Genomic DNA, 16,739 nt, shown 5'->3' with positions numbered 1-16,739 from the left:
CTCTCAACTTGGCTTACAAAATGCGCATTTTTGTGCAAAATTTTTGGATTTTTCGATTTTAGATACCAGGCGATGATAATCAGTAGTTGGTGTCTACTGAAAACCAACTAATCGTTGGTCACCTTCTGGAATTCTTGTTCGCCTGGTAATTTAAACCGAAAAATCTCTCAATTTGGCATACAAAATGCGCATTTTTGTGCAAAATTTTTGGATCTTTCGATTTTAGATACCAGGCGATGATAATCAGTAGTTGGTGTCTACTGAAAACCAACTAATCGTTGGTCACCTTCTGGAATTCTTGTTCGCCTGGTAATTTAAACCGAAAAATCTCTCAATTTGGCATACAAAATGCGCATTTTTGTGCAAAATTTTTGGATCTTTCGATTTTAGATACCAGGCGATGATAATAAGCAGCGGGTGTCTACTGAAAAACAACTTATCGTTGGTCACCTTCTGGAATCCTTGTTCGCCTGGTAACTTTTTAAAGTTTGCTTTCGTATTGATCTTTTCTACTTTGGTTATAGCTACTTTTCAAAATTTCTGTATTTATAGAAAAACGATTTAACCCCACTACCTGAAAAATAATTATAAGGATCTAATGCTGCACAAAATGAGATACTAATAAATTCTTTGTATGCGTCTAGGTATTTTATGATCTAATCAGGGATATTTCATCGCGTAAAAAACAACGTCAGACGGACGTGAAACAGCCGCCGAAGCCCAACTCCCATTGCTGCCAACTGCTGTAGGATGAATAACAACAACGGACAACAACCATACGATGAACAACAAACAACTGCAGCAGCAACAACTTGGAACACAACAACGGCCACACGGATAACACCAACACACAGGATAGGATATGGCGAACAGAACCATATGTTAATACAATTTAATTAACTTTGAGAACACCAGTACACATACGAACAGCAACAGATATTAATACTATTTGCCACACTCATAACTCCAATCCATAATCCAAGTTAACTTGCATTGTAATATACATAAATATATATATATGATTTAGGCAACAAATTTTTTTCGAAAAAATCAAAAGAAAAGCACACAGACAGGCAACTTACGAATTCTGTCGTTTATTTTTAGTTACTTTTTTTGAATTATCGATGTTTGTGTTGCCGCCGTATAATAAAATGTTAAAACTAAAACCTAAAGCTGAAGCTAAAGCTTAAACATATTAAATATAATCAATCGTAGACACCTAAAGAAGCCCATAATAATTATGCAATTTAAAACTTGCTGCTACAAATATTTCTCTTGTTTAATTATGTATACGCATACATTTTTTTGTAATATTTTAAAGTTTAATAGCAAAATGCAAACCACACAAACCAACAAGAAACCACACAGAAAAGCTTTTTATAAATATATCTAAATATATATTTAAATATATATATTAAATAGTTTAAAGTATGAAACACTTAAAATCCTAGCGAAGAAACAACAGAGGAAAACGGGAAAAACAAAAAATATCTCCAATTATTAATGGTAAACGAAGTGAATCGAAACAACTTTTTAATGCAATTTTTGTAATTTTCTAAACCGAAAGCAAATGTGTAGGGATTTATTAACAACAAAAAACCAATGAGGAATGATACACTAACGTTTCTGAAAAGCTTTGGAGACTTTCCTTTACGAACAGTTATTTTCTTTGCCCTGGAACACATCCAATATATGTATGTATGTATGTTTAGCAATTACTCCCGATTGATTTGCTTCTTTGTGTACTTTTGTATAACTGCATTCTGTATTGTAATATTTAAGCTATTATTATTATGATAATTATTATTATTAAATATATAAGTTATATATGCAATCAAGCGATGATTGGTTCATTTTTTGTATGTATGTATGAGGCATATTCCTAGTTTCCCCTGTGAAAATTTGTGCAACACACACGAAATCTCGACCACAGTTAGAGCACGCAACCATTTGTTTTATCCTCCTTACAGACTTATGCGAATATCCAAAACAAAATCAAACAGACGCATTTTTTTTTATAATATATACATGCATGTATATAAATATAAAAATTACAATTACGAGAGTTAAAAATGTCGATTGATGGAGTGTACGTTTAGCTTGACTCAGAAATAAAACGAAAAATATGAAAACTAAGCAGGACTAATTAATTATACTTTGTTGGGCCTGCAGTGTCATGGAATTTTACTGATCTTTGGCCCATTTAGGAAATTCCTTGTTATTGCTTCAAAATCAAAATATCCATTCCATTCCATTTTCTCCCTTTTGTAATGGTAAATTTTTGGACTGAAGGCACCAGGCAACCAGAAAACACAGAAGGAGGTGTCACCTGCTTGCGCCGGAGTTTACAAAACAGCTGATATTTTCCGTGATGGCTGCCATTTGCATTGTGTCCAATAGGAAACGAGCTCTAAGGAGCAATACCGTTACTTTGCAACAAAAGGAAGATCAGAGATGCGCAGTCTCATTGTTCTAGACGCTGTTAAACCCGTAGACACTCTAATTTGTTGCCTTAAACCCTCGCGTAATTGTTTTCGGCACTTATTTCTTTTCTTTTACTAATAACTAATGGTTGAGTTTTATAATATTTCTTATACATCCGCTTATTGAACTTAACATTGGTAAATTTTTGGACTGGAGGCACCAGGCAACCAGAAAACACAGAAGGAGGTGTCACCTGCTTGCGCCGGAGTTTAGAAAACAGCTGATATTTTCCATGATGGCTGCCATTTGCATTGTGTCCAATAGGAAACGAGCTCTAAGGAGCAATACCGTTACTTTGCAACAAAAGGCAGATCAGAGATGCGCAATCGCATTGTTCTAGACGCTGTTAAACCCGTAGACACTCTAATTTGTTGCCTTAAACCCTCGCGTAATTGTTTTCGGCACTTATTTCTTTTCTTTTACTAATAACTAATGGTTGAGTTTTATAATATTTCTTATACATCCGCTTATTGAACTTAACATTGGTAAATTTTTGGACTGGAGGCACCAGGCAACCAGAAAACACAGAAGGAGGTGTCACCTGCTTGCGCCGGAGTTTAGAAAACAGCTGATATTTTCCATGATGGCTGCCATTTGCATTGTGTCCAATAGGAAACGAGCTCTAAGGAGCAATACCGTTACTTTGCAACAAAAGGCAGATCAGAGATGCGCAATCGCATTGTTCTAGATGCGCTTTCACGACTTGTCACGATAGGCACGAAATAATTATAATATTCCATGTGGTTGTTGGGTACGTGACAAAAAAATCAGTTACACGCGGGCATCTCTACTTCAAGCATAAAAACCGATTTGTTGGCTTCCTACTGGGATTTCTGTTTGTCTGGTATTCAAAATCGGAAACCTCTTCGATTTCGTGGAAATTTCAGCCGTCCGGGACTTATTTTGTCAGTCGTTTTTTTGTTTCGGACACCAGGCAAACAGAAAGCTCAGCAGGTGTCAGATCGCAGCATCGAATGAAACAAAACAGCGCTGTTATTTACCCGTTACTTGTAGAGGGAATTTTTGGGGTGAAATCAATTTTGATTCAAGAAACGAATTTACATATTTGGAGTTTTGGCCAATTTCGTTGCAAAACTAACACAGGGTATTGTGAGCAGTACCTTTTACAGCATTAATATTATGTTCTAGAGATGGGTTATCGCAGAATTCTTCTGGCCGTGTCACGACTTTAGCACGGTAGTGTTTTGTAAAAAATTCAGAAATGAAACGTGTTATTTTTGCTTTGAAATCTCTTTTATTTTTTTTTACGCATTTTCTGTTTCCTTTACACATTTACATTTATATTATATATATATATATATCATTCTTTATATATATTCTTTTTTTACGCTTTTTCTTTCTTTCTATAATCTAACGATTTTGTTGTTTTTTGTTTGTTTATTTTTGTATGCATTTCGTTTAAAATTAATTTTACAAGTTACATTTACAGCTAAAAAGAATTTCTCTTGATTTCTTTTTGCTTGAAATTGTTTTACTGTTTTTGTTATAATCATTTCTTGTTTTTGTTGCTGTCTCTATAAATATAATTTTTTTGTTAATTTTTTGTGATGATAATCAGTAGCGGGTGTCTACTGAAAACCAACTTAACGTTGGTCACCTTCTGGAATTCTAGTTCGCCTGGTAGTTTAAACCGAAAAATCTCTCAACTTGGCTTACAAAATGCGCATTTTTGTGCAAAATTTTTGGATTTTTCGATTTTAGATACCAGGCGATGATAATCAGTAGTTGGTGTCTACTGAAAACCAACTAATCGTTGGTCACCTTCTGGAATTCTTGTTCGCCTGGTAATTTAAACCGAAAAATCTCTCAATTTGGCATACAAAATGCGCATTTTTGTGCAAAATTTTTGGATCTTTCGATTTTAGATACCAGGCGATGATAATCAGTAGTTGGTGTCTACTGAAAACCAACTAATCGTTGGTCACCTTCTGGAATTCTTGTTCGCCTGGTAATTTAAACCGAAAAATCTCTCAATTTGGCATACAAAATGCGCATTTTTGTGCAAAATTTTTGGATCTTTCGATTTTAGATACCAGGCGATGATAATAAGCAGCGGGTGTCTACTGAAAAACAACTTATCGTTGGTCACCTTCTGGAATCCTTGTTCGCCTGGTAACTTTTTAAAGTTTGCTTTCGTATTGATCTTTTCTACTTTGGTTATAGCTACTTTTCAAAATTTCTGTATTTATAGAAAAACGATTTAACCCCACTACCTGAAAAATAATTATAAGGATCTAATGCTGCACAAAATGAGATACTAATAAATTCTTTGTATGCGTCTAGGTATTTTATGATCTAATCAGGGATATTTCATCGCGTAAAAAACAACGTCAGACGGACGTGAAACAGCCGCCGAAGCCCAACTCCCATTGCTGCCAACTGCTGTAGGATGAATAACAACAACGGACAACAACCATACGATGAACAACAAACAACTGCAGCAGCAACAACTTGGAACACAACAACGGCCACACGGATAACACCAACACACAGGATAGGATATGGCGAACAGAACCATATGTTAATACAATTTAATTAACTTTGAGAACACCAGTACACATACGAACAGCAACAGATATTAATACTATTTGCCACACTCATAACTCCAATCCATAATCCAAGTTAACTTGCATTGTAATATACATAAATATATATATATGATTTAGGCAACAAATTTTTTTCGAAAAAATCAAAAGAAAAGCACACAGACAGGCAACTTACGAATTCTGTCGTTTATTTTTAGTTACTTTTTTTGAATTATCGATGTTTGTGTTGCCGCCGTATAATAAAATGTTAAAACTAAAACCTAAAGCTGAAGCTAAAGCTTAAACATATTAAATATAATCAATCGTAGACACCTAAAGAAGCCCATAATAATTATGCAATTTAAAACTTGCTGCTACAAATATTTCTCTTGTTTAATTATGTATACGCATACATTTTTTTGTAATATTTTAAAGTTTAATAGCAAAATGCAAACCACACAAACCAACAAGAAACCACACATACATAATAATATAATTTGTCCGAAAAGACCACACGTAGGACCACATGTTGGATGGATTACTATAACCGACGACTGGCACGTGAATTTCAAAATTGATCCGGACTTTATCAAAACTATAAATATTCTTATACTTGATGGTTTAGCACCTAGTGACGACGCTTAATCTTTATTGGTTTTTCTATACCTGAAAAGTTATCAACTGTCATATCGTTCAATAAATCAGGAATAAATTCTTCCAACAATAAACTTTTTAAATCTTGCATTTTATTTAAGTTGCTTAAGGTGATTGCTGTTGCTGTGGTGGGTTTTGTCTCTGTCTTGACTGTTCCCTTCTTGTTATCGCTTCTCGCTGCACTTCCTCTGTGAAATCTTTGTGGCTTGCTGGATGGTGACGTTTCGTCACTCGTAGAGCTGCTTCCAACCGAATCTCTATAGTTTCTATTTTCTTTTCCATGGTTTCTGTCCTCGATTGTTGACTGAAATACAGGTGTCGTAGGTGTTGTACTTCGTCCTTCCATCTGTTGATCTCCGAAGTTAGGGATTCCACTACGCCTTCGTTCGTGACTCTGGACGCAGTTCGTGAATCTGAGGATACACACATTCGTAGGAACTATATTTTTGTGTAACCACTATTCAATTGTATACTACCTTTTTGAAGTATTCGCTTCTCAATCTCATCGTTTAGAGCATGTGCTTCATGCCATCGCTTTTTCTCGCTTGGTGTGATAACTTGTCTTTTATTTACGTGATTTATATTTAATATTTTATTTACATCTTCTTCTGACAATTGTGGGTACAACTTTTGTATCTAAAGAGTAGTATTCATATTATAATATAAAGGTACATTATTAGCAGTTTTGGAGGATAAGTAATTTTTAGATTGTACTTGACCAAGAACAACATTATCGTCTCCGTCCTTATCAAATATATTATTAACAAGTGGTGGATTAATATAATGTGGTATGAAGGGCTTTCCACCTGATGGGTGTATATAATCAGTACCTATATCGCATTCTATTTCACAATATGTATTTACAATTATGTCTACATGACATGGAACAACAGTATTTTTATTACCAATTGAACTCCACAGGCTTTCAAGTCCTATAACAAGCGGTGGTTGTTGTTTACCACTATGCATCGGATATGCTCTATCGTCAATTTGTAAGCCAGAATATTCTGTATCTTTATAATTCCTAAACGGTAACCTTAAATATTGATAATTTTCGTCTATATTTTCCTGATTTACTCCACTAGCCTCTGGTACAGGTAGTCGAATACTCTCTTCACCTTCTAGTCCAGATATAAGCGTTTTTGGATTTTTCCTATAATAAGTTCCTGATTCTGCAAAATTCTTTTTTCCTGCTAAGTATTTTCCAGCTACTAAGCCGTGCTCCGGTGAATATTGATATTGACAAAATAAACCTTCATTCATACTTGCATTAACTCTATAATCTACAAATGGATGAATATTGAAGAAATTATAATTGTATTCTAAGGAAGGTATAGATGGTGTATATTCTGAACCGACCTTGGGAGAATAATAGTGAAAGCGGTGATCGTAGTTTTTAGTGATAAATTCACAACCTAAATCGCCGAGTTCTTCAGTCCAATCCTCACTTGTTATATTCATAGCGTGATTTCCCCAAAAAGTATTTTCAATCAAAGCTATATTATCTGAAGTTAATCCAAATCTTTTTGCTCCTATATCTTCGGAAATATGGCACAAATAAGCTCCTATATTGTTATTTCCAATATTTGTTCTCGAACTATTAGTTTCGAATGTTAGTACTGCTGTTTTGTGGTGAACTTCAACTCCTACATGTTTTACTCGTGCACTAGTTTGTCCCATCAACATCGATATTTCGTCCTTAGTGAGGTAAAAGCCCAGCATGTGAACCGGCAAATCATGATAAGGATATCTAATGACGCTAAAACTTTCAGTACCATTGGAAACAGTTTTTGCATCAATTGCAAGATTGTGTATTCGTAAACGGTACTGCTTTGTATACGTTCTAACACCCGATTGAATATTATAACGAATGCCCTGATATAGGGGTGCAACTCCTCGCATGCCAGCACTTCCCCCACCTGAAGCTGATGCATTACCTCCAGTAGAACGGACGTTTCTGCTGCCAACAGTCCCATCAGCGTTGCTACTATTAGCCACAGGATCCAGGTCTTCATCTTGTCCTACCATAGAAGATTCGGTTGTTGTATTGTTTACTTTAGAATTATCTGAAAATACATACGTCTCTTTTTATTATTTTTATTGAAATACCAAAACTTTTTTCCATTCCATTGTCTTTTAACTGGTTTTGATATAACAGACTCTGGTTGGGACGGCATTTCGTACCTGGTAAATCTGGATAAACTGGTTTGCCAGCTAACTTGTCGACTGTACTTTTTATAGAGAGACCTACTTCACCGGCTAAAGCTCCAAGCGTGCGACTTCGTTGAAATTCTTCAGAGAACTGGTTGATGGCCTCAGCGTCTGCCTTATATATATCGTTTGGCGTTCGGGCACGCTCGTATGCCCAATCGTGCTGCTCGGCAATTGCGTCGGTTCTGTTATACGGTTTTCCATTGTGCAGTTTATTTCCAGCACCTAAATACTTATACTTTGGAATCCAAGCATTCATATTGAAAGTCAAAACAATACTGAGTATTTTTCCCAATCACCTTTATTTATATATGTGTGTATACAAGTACATATTTATTGTTCAGATGCATGGTCAGTATCGTCGTACTTTTCCATGTAGTTTAGTAAATCTAACTCGTAATAATTTTCAGTTTCAGTAATCAAATCCAAAAAAGCGAGTGGATGGAACTTTTTTCCACTTATATTTTTTAATAAAGAGCATGTACGCCAAAAATGATATTGAATTCTAACTTTAAATTCGTCGCTTTTGGGAAATGGATTGTGATTAGCTGTTACAATAACTGGAACTTTAGAAATATTAGTATCGTTTTGATTTTTCTGTGCTGCATTCAGTGCATCACCACCAAGTAATCGCAACAATGTACGTTCAACACTTGCTTCGTAGTTAGGTTCATTCCAAAATATTAAGCGTACATCACCACACATTTGCAATGGAAAGGAATTGCTTCGATTCCAGTGAGACATTGTTCCAGTGTTTATAAAAAAGTCACGTACGCAATCAAAAAACAAAGTTTTTCCAGCATTTGGAGGAGAAATATAACAGTCTGTATTCCTCTTATCGCGTTGCCTATCTAGAAAGGAAATAAGGTTGCGTACATAACCATAAACATTCACCTCCCATTGGTTGTCAAGTATAAAAATTTCACTTGTTTTGTCGTTGTAGTTGATAGAGCTTGGATGATAGTGGTTTATAAGCAAGTATTTCATGTATGACAAAGAGTCTTTACGCGATAAGTACCTAGTCGAGAATTCGTCTGGTGATAAGCTCTCCCAATGCGGCTGTGTTATTTTCGAATTGTAAAAAAATTTATAATCTCGAATCCGCTTATTTACAAACTGTAGTTTCGCATATTGTATAGCCTGTCTGTATTCGTTACTATTTGGATTCATAAATCTGAAATTCGATTCCAACCATGCATTTGTTTTGTGAAAGTCTATCAGAGGAACAGTTAAAATTTCTAGTATTTTTTGCTCTATTTGTTCTTGACGCGCTTGGCTTTTGGTGGCCCTGCTTCCTCTGCCTTTATTGTTGTTGTTATATCCTTCAGCAGACTCATTGTTTTCTGTTGAATTGCTGAATTCAATACTCCGTTTCCGTAGAATTTTGTTCTCACCAGTGCATACTTCCACATTTCCTGACTTTCCACTACATTCGGCGGAATCGTCGTCATGTCGTATACTTTGCAATCCACTAAATAACTTGGTGTATTCCTTACCGGCAATTTGAACGTACAAGGCTTCCCGTCCATTTTCAAAGTGATACTTGATGATAGATTCAATATCTGATCTTTGCAATTTTTTGATTGAAACATTGTTACCATGTCCTCGTCTAACATTAAGGAACTTGAAACACCTGCAACTCCTGTTAGAGAATGGGCAGTCGTGGACGAAGTGTAAGTGGTCTCCGTGTTTGATGAGGAATTTAAATACACTATTTTTCCCTCCTTCTTTAAAGCTTTCAAATGCATCACGATATGACTCATACTCGTCAAGTCTTCGGACACCAGAGAAGTAGATGCTGTTGCGAGTAGATTGCTCAATTGCTTTTCGTAAGTACTCTCCGAGATCAACTCTTTGTCGGTCGAAAGTTCCTTCAGATTGTCCACCAACTCCTTGATTGTCGGAGATAGTTCCAAGTCCATGTTGGTTCTGTCCCAATCCATATTCTCCGTAAGACCCATCAGAGCTTCCATATGGTATTGGAATCGCTCCTTCAGTTTCTGATTCTCCTTGGCTGACATTACGTTTGTTATTTTTTTTTTTTTTTAACTTTGTAGGTGGAGGTACGGAGACAGAATGAATTCTGTTCCGCATCCACAACTTTATTTTGCCTTTGATTACAATAAATGCAATATGTAGGTACAATAATTTGAATTTTTGAGTTTAACATAGCATGGGGTGAGTTTGGGGCTTGGACATAGTTAGTATTAATTTTAAGTTAGTATTTTGTAGGCAAGGATTTCAGACATTGATATGATTGGTGACATTATCAGCTTGCATGTTTGTTTACATTTTTGAAATGAAATTATTTTGCAATAAACATTAAAATTTTAGACTAACATTGTTTTGTTTATTTCTTTTCAGGTACCCCCATCAGAAGGACAGGAGCACCGCGTCGCAGAGAGCCTCAGGAGTCATCACAGGTAAGTTTTGTTGCATTTTGGCGGTGGTCTGTTGAGGCCGCTGGAAGTGGGCAACTTGCAACAAGTTGCAGGTGATTTGTTCTCAGCTGCGTCATCCCACGCAGCCGTCGTTTGGTGAAGATCCGATTATATCGTCAATGGCAGCTTTATGCAATTGTTTAATGAGTTTGTTTGTATTGTAGATGCATATTGCCGGTCGTCGGGAAGAGTTGCGAAGAGTTGTCCAGCGCAGCCGTCATTGCGTTTTTATTGAGCGAAGGAAGCCAGGTGCGTCGCGTCTTGTGGCCATAGCTTCAGGATTGGTTGCTTGGGGCCGCCAGTTCGAGATTTGTTGCAGAGAGCCGCCGCAACGAGATTGCCATGGAAATGGATGTAAAAATAGAATTTGGTAAGTATTATATATGCTATTTGTTAATTATGATTGCATTAATTTTTGTTGTTTCAGGTACATTGAGTGGAATTTAATTTAAGGTAAGTATTATATTGGTGTATATTTGTTTATATAGTTGCGTTTATTATTGTTTTTCAGGTACTTAAAGAGGAAGCTAGTCTGGGGTGAGTATTTGATTGCTTTTATAATTGCGTTGATTTATTTGCTTTTCAGGTACGTTTTGTATGGGCTAAATTGGAGGCCCTTGTCATTGTGTTATTGCAGCTGGAAAGCCACGATTTTGGAGTCATCAAGTTTGCAATTAGATAAGTATTATATTATAAATATATATTTCCCAGTAATAGCTTGTGTTCCCTTTTTTCAATAGTTGAAGTCTTGGAAGCTGGAGCTGCGTGCTTGACGTCAGCAGGATGGGGCCGTCTGTTATCGTCTGCTACTTTGTTTGTCCGGTTTGTTATTATTTATGTGTCCTTGAGTAGTTTTTATATCGCATTCTTATTTATTTTCCTTTCATTGCAGGTTAGGAGAGAATTCGTCGATGATGCAGGACAGGGGAGAAATATACAATTTGAGGACAAGTTTTGCAGCGTAAGGGTGTGGCATCTGCGCCACGCAAATGATCTTTATTAAAGCATTGGCGTCAGGAGGAGGAGACGGCATCATAAAATTGTCAGATTTTTGTATCTATAATCGCAAATGTTGGCGATTTTGTTTTGCTTTGACGGGGCCCGTCTCCTGGTTTGCGTGCGCGTCATCGGCAGGATGAGGTCGTATTTTTGTGTCTGCTGGTTTGCCTGTCAGGTTTGTAATTTCCTGTGTGTCCTTGATTAATTTATTATTATATTATTATTAATTTTCCTTTCATTATAGATTCTCAGGAATTCATTGGAAAAAAAAACGGAATTGTGGAAATTATACAATTTGGAGACGGATTTTAATTCTTTTTAATTTGATGTCAGCTCCGGGATAATGATCCTTGTTAGTGCAGTGGCATCAGGAGGTGGAGACGGCGTTGTAAGATTGTCAAATTTTTGTGTTTATAATCACAAAATATGGTGATTTTGTTTTTCTTTGCAGGGCTCGTCTTCTCTTGTTGGTTGCTTTGGATCACCAGTTGGCTGTGTTTATTGAGGTAAGTGCTTTATTTGATTGTCTTTGTTAATTTTCTTATTGGTTAATTGTTTTGTTTTCAGGTTTAGCGTCTCTAATGTAGGCGCTCGTCGATCTGAGAGAATTTAAGAGTAGTGGAAAGGATAGATTTTGCAGCTCCGCGCTGAGAGCCCTGAACGAAGCGTAGGCAGCTTATATGGCCCGTCTATTGCAGTGCAGCATTGCAAGTGGATTGCATCGGAGATAAGGGATACTAATCGGGACCGTGTGGCAAGGAGGTTCAGGTAAGTGACGTTGTGCATAAATTGCTGCAGCGAGTCGCCTTTTATTCATCATGTTTCTGCCACACTAATCCTTTTCGTATCGATCTACCGCTTCATCTTATAGGACTTGGTTGTATTTTTCCGTATCTTTCATCAGTATCAGCTGGAGTGCGTTTTCGTAAGCTTGATTATCCGGATGCTTTGAGGTGTGAGTATTGATTATATTGATTATATTTTAATTCCATTATCTAATTGAATTTGTATTCTAAGGAAATTAGGCTGTGTCGAGGAAGGAGATGACCGAGCAAGAGTTTGGGAGCAGACTGACGTGCGCTTTTCCATCGGATATAGATGTTGTTAGAATAAGTATAAGTAAATGTAGGATTAATTGGAAGTTTCCATGTCAGGATTGTTAACTCTTCCTTGTATGATTAAGGCCAATAAACTGTCAATTTTCTTCTCTAAATTGTCGACTCTATTTGCTAAGTTTGTTGTGTGGTCGTCCAAGAAGCCTTTTTGCGAGTTAGGATTGTAGTTTATTGGCGATGGCGTGGCTTCATCTATAAATCTTGGCTTGAAGCTAGCTCTAGCAGCTCTGCTGGTGGTAGGAGGGCTGTCATTTCTAACTTGCATGGGATTTGAAGTACCTTTTTCAGGTTCCTGGTCGTTTTCTTCACTCCTTTGTTTTCGGAGCATGTCCTGGTAATTTTCCAGATGTCTTTGCGCTGGGTTGCTTGTCTTGGGTGCCATTCTTGGCTTTGCATTGTTTTTTGAAGTTATCCTACCCTTTTTGGGAAACTTATTAGTGTTTCGGCGCCATTTATTCAGCCGCGTCTGAATGGCAGTGTCATGGGAGGAAAAACGTGGCCTTCTGTCATTCATATTCTGTCGGAATGGATTTAGCATCGACTTTCTGGCTGCTTCCTGGCGGGCTTCAGCGATTGATCTGTTCAGGATTGCTGAGCTGTGTGGCAGCCGAGGGGTGTTATTGCGTGGAGGAGGGCCTTGACGTCTATAAAAGTTGTTGGTTGCGTCTTTAATTATGCGTATTTTATTTGTGTCAATGTTGTTTGCCGCAAGCTTTTGTTTTTCAGCCTTGTAAACAGGACATCCCTTGTATGCACTAATGTGCTCTCCAGAGCAGTTGATGCAGGTAGCAGGGGTGGTTCTTGGCTTGGTGCAACAGGATGACAGGTGGTCGCCAGCGCATTTCATGCATCTTGGAGGCCTCATGCATGAGTTCTTGGCATGCCTGAAGCCCTGGCATCTGTAGCACTGGACCGGCTCCCGTGTCCTGTTTTTCCTTTCAATATCCACTCTTTGCCCACCGATTTGTTTGAGTGAGATAATTTTGTCATGACTGCCGTCCTTGGCCATGACGATCTCAACTTCAAACATGCGCATGGGCCCACCTGTAGCCGGGTTCGTCATATTTCTGACGAAGCGAGCTGTGAATCCGAGCGTCAGCAACTCCTTGACAATCCACGAGCATGGAGTGGAGTTGTGGAGATGTCTGATTACAACTCGGAAGCCCCTCTCGGACTTTGGCTGGTTGGTGAATAGGGGAAAGCCGTTTGCAATAAGGACATCTTTGATTTTGTGGTAGGCGGTCATGTCCTTGGCCTGGATCCTGACCCCGTTCCCTTCAGTTGCCCTGGTAGTGTAGCTGGAGACTCCTGCTGTATAGTTTAGCTTTTCCAGGAGCGGGACAATTTCTTTGACGTCGTCAACGAGTATGGGTGGCGCTCTGCAGCTTAGTGGCACAAGTTTCCAAGGTGGCAGCTCAGCATCTGTATTTTGAGGGGGTGCCGTCGTTGCGCTGCGTGCAGGAGCATTGGTGCTGCAGGGTAACGGCTGGTTTGAGGGTCGATTCCTGGTTTTGGCTTCCTCATATACAGATTTGGCTGCCTTGCTTTGGAAAACGGGTGTGGTGAGGGGTGGGAAAATGCTGGGAGACTTGAAATTGGTGGTCACGCATAGTCGTTTATTTGGCGTCTTAAAACTGGAGCAGTCCAGATCGTCATTAGTCCTCTTGGCCGGGGTTTTCGTAGTTGGAGCCGGAACTGAAGGTGCCACAAAGATTGGACCTGTTCCAGCAACCACTTCCGAGAAACTCATGGGCTGCTCGTCTGGGCTCTTGGACGGTGATTTAAATAAGTCCCGCTTGGCAGCAGGCCGACTAAGGGTGCGAGCTGTTGCTAAATTCCCCACAGTGGGCATGGATCTATTGTTGGGTAATTTTATTTTTAAATCTCCCTGAGCATCAGGGCGTAAAGAAGCACTCCTTTGGTGAGGGGAAATGCTTCTTTTCCCAGTATTTATGGAGCGAGTGGTGGGTTTCATGCTTAGGCTGAGTTTAGAAGTGTCCGGCTTAGGGTTAAAAATTGACCAGAAAGCTTTGGCAGTTGTACTTGGTTTTTCCTCCTGCTTGCTTTCGTTAATTTGTATAAGTGGGGAAGCAATTTCCCCACTGTCAATATCATTGGCTTTGTTGAGTTGAGTTTCTGAATTGGCAAGCGCGGAAGGTCTAGAGCAGCTTTCTAAATTAGTTTTGGTAGCTTTATTTATTTGTGTGTGTGTAATAGAAGGAGGGGAAAATTCTGTGTCCGTATTAGTGGCTGTGGCTGCATTAGTGCTGGTCGCTGTGGTGGATAAAAACTCTCTTTGAGTAGCGTCGGTGTTTGTGTGTGCGGCTGTATTTGTTTGAGTCATTGTGGGGAGTGAATTTCTTTTGTGTATTTGTGAAGAGAATGAAGGAGAAGACGGCGATTTCCCCTTCGAGATGCTGCTTTTGGCGCCAACATTGACTGCAGCAGTATTGGTGATCGAGAGGGGGTCTCTTTGGGCATTTTTGGCATTTATATTCTCTTTCATATTTAGAGAAAGGGAATTAAAGAAATTCATGGCTACCCAAGAAGAGTTAATTGGGCTTTTCTTTTGTTTTAAAGGCAATTTCTTCTGGTTAATATTGGTCGTTTTAACCAGGGAATTGCCAGACCCGTGAGACATAGGCGAAATATTTACGTGAATAGGGGAAGATCGCTCGCTAGAGGTAATTGAAAGCACCTCGTCTTCAGAGAAAAGGTGGTCAGAGCTGGACATGTTTATTTTTTTTTTATTAATATATATAATTTTTAATAAAAAATAAAAATATTGCGATAGTTGTGGTGGTATAAATACCCTTGATTTTTGATTTAATGTGTTCTCCGGTTTTTCGTTTCTTTGCTTTGGAACTCCTCCTTCTCTTTTAAAATTTCTCCAAGTGTAATTTCTTCCTTTCTCTCTGCTTTTCTTCTCCTGGTTTCCTTTGGTTGGGGCGGCGTCTTTTCGCGGTTTTTTCGCGGTTGCACAATTACTGTTTATTTATTCGTTTTCTTTAGACCACTCAATGTTAATTGTTGTCGCGGTTTATTACTTTGCGGCCGGAAGACAATTTATAACAATTAATTTGTCTATTGACGAACGAATTTAAGTTTGCGCGTGAAAGTAATAGGCAAGCGAAGCGCGTTTGTTTTAATTAAATAAATTTAATTTAATTGTTTATTGATTTATTTATTTAATTTATTTTATTTGTTTATTTAAATTATTTTATTTAATTTTCCCCTTATTATTTTTTTTTAACTTTGTAGGTGGAGGTACGGAGACAGAATGATTTTAACTTTGTAGGTGGAGGTACGGAGACAGAATGAATTCTGTTCCGCATCCACAACTTTATTTTGCCTTTGATTACAATAAATGCAATATGTAGGTACAATAATTTGAATTTTTGAGTTTAACATAGCATGGGGTGAGTTTGGGGCTTGGACATAGTTAGTATTAATTTTAAGTTAGTATTTTGTAGGCAAGGATTTCAGACATTGATATGATTGGTGACATTATCAGCTTGCATGTTTGTTTACATTTTTGAAATGAAATTATTTTGCAATAAACATTAAAATTTTAGACTAACATTGTTTTGTTTATTTCTTTTCAGGTACCCCCATCAGAAGGACAGGAGCACCGCGTCGCAGAGAGCCTCAGGAGTCATCACAGGTAAGTTTTGTTGCATTTTGGCGGTGGTCTGTTGAGGCCGCTGGAAGTGGGCAACTTGCAACAAGTTGCAGGTGATTTGTTCTCAGCTGCGTCATCCCACGCAGCCGTCGTTTGGTGAAGATCCGATTATATCGTCAATGGCAGCTTTATGCAATTGTTTAATGAGTTTGTTTGTATTGTAGATGCATATTGCCGGTCGTCGGGAAGAGTTGCGAAGAGTTGTCCAGCGCAGCCGTCATTGCGTTTTTATTGAGCGAAGGAAGCCAGGTGCGTCGCGTCTTGTGGCCATAGCTTCAGGATTGGTTGCTTGGGGCCGTTTTACTGGTGGAGGTACGGAGACAGAATGAGTTCTGTTCCGCATCCACAATTTATTTTGCCTTTGATTACAGTGTGTGTAATATATAGAACAATTATTTGAAATTTCGAATTTTACATTGCATGGGGTGAGTTTGGGGCTTGGACATAGTTAGTATTTAATGTTAAGTTAGTATTTTTTTTTGTAGGCTTTAGATTATAGTCAAAGACATGGACTGGTTACATTATCGTCTTGCATGTTTTGTTTACATTAATAAAATGTAATGATTTTACGAAAAACATTGAAATTTAGGACTAACATTGTATAATT

At 37.9% G+C, this 16,739-nt stretch overlaps 1 protein-coding gene and 1 long non-coding RNA gene across 10 annotated transcripts; one reads left to right on the top strand and one right to left on the bottom strand.

Moving 5' to 3' along the window:
- Window positions 1-5,634: 5,634 nt before the first annotated feature.
- On the bottom strand, window positions 5,635-9,973 carry LOC116800959. 7 transcript variants are annotated; one of them, XM_032717867.1, is made up of 4 exons: window positions 7,765-8,169; window positions 7,622-7,705; window positions 6,161-6,320; window positions 5,635-6,122 (listed from the first exon to the last, which is right to left on the bottom strand). In XM_032717867.1, exons 1-4 carry the CDS (start codon window positions 8,152-8,154, stop codon window positions 5,659-5,661), a joined length of 1,098 nt encoding a protein of 365 aa, XP_032573758.1. In that variant the 5' UTR covers window positions 8,155-8,169; the 3' UTR covers window positions 5,635-5,658. The 7 variants fall into 7 exon arrangements, 6 of the variants coding, with proteins under 6 accessions (XP_032573758.1, XP_032573760.1, XP_032573763.1 ...); XM_032717869.1 differs by having other exon boundaries at window positions 7,936-8,169; XM_032717872.1 differs by having other exon boundaries at window positions 7,622-7,750; window positions 7,869-8,167.
- A 1,158-nt stretch (window positions 9,974-11,131) lies between these two features.
- LOC116801183 lies at window positions 11,132-12,548 on the top strand. Of its 3 annotated transcripts, XR_004361816.1 has the most exons (7): window positions 11,132-11,158; window positions 11,229-11,510; window positions 11,580-11,723; window positions 11,787-11,841; window positions 11,903-12,103; window positions 12,207-12,290; window positions 12,353-12,548. It is a non-coding gene; the product is annotated as an uncharacterized LOC116801183 (long non-coding RNA). The 3 variants fall into 3 exon arrangements; XR_004361817.1 differs by lacking the exon at window positions 11,132-11,158 and having other exon boundaries at window positions 11,210-11,510; window positions 12,361-12,548; XR_004361815.1 differs by lacking the exon at window positions 11,132-11,158 and having other exon boundaries at window positions 11,210-11,510.
- Window positions 12,549-16,739: the final 4,191 nt, after the last annotated feature.

Source organism: Drosophila sechellia, chromosome 3L (assembly GCF_004382195.2).
Source record: "Drosophila sechellia strain sech25 chromosome 3L, ASM438219v1, whole genome shotgun sequence".
NCBI classification, from domain to species: domain Eukaryota; kingdom Metazoa; phylum Arthropoda; class Insecta; order Diptera; family Drosophilidae; genus Drosophila; species Drosophila sechellia.
The sequence above is the reverse complement of the archived record's forward strand: the minus strand, read 5'-3'. Positions and strand labels throughout refer to the sequence as shown.

What these genes read in the sequence shown, in the direction of transcription:
- LOC116800959 (XM_032717867.1), bottom strand. Translation starts at nt 8,154, where the DNA reads ATGAATGCTTGGATTCCAAAGTATAAGTATTTAGGTGCTGGAAATAAA. An exon ending in TAAAAATAATAAAAAGAGAC is followed by an intron (nt 7,706 to 7,764) that starts GTATGTATTTTC and finishes CTTCTATGGTAG; the next exon opens with GACAAGATGAAGACCTGGAT. An exon ending in GAAGCGAATACTTCAAAAAG is followed by an intron (nt 6,123 to 6,160) that starts GTAGTATACAAT and finishes ACAAAAATATAG; the next exon opens with TTCCTACGAATGTGTGTATC.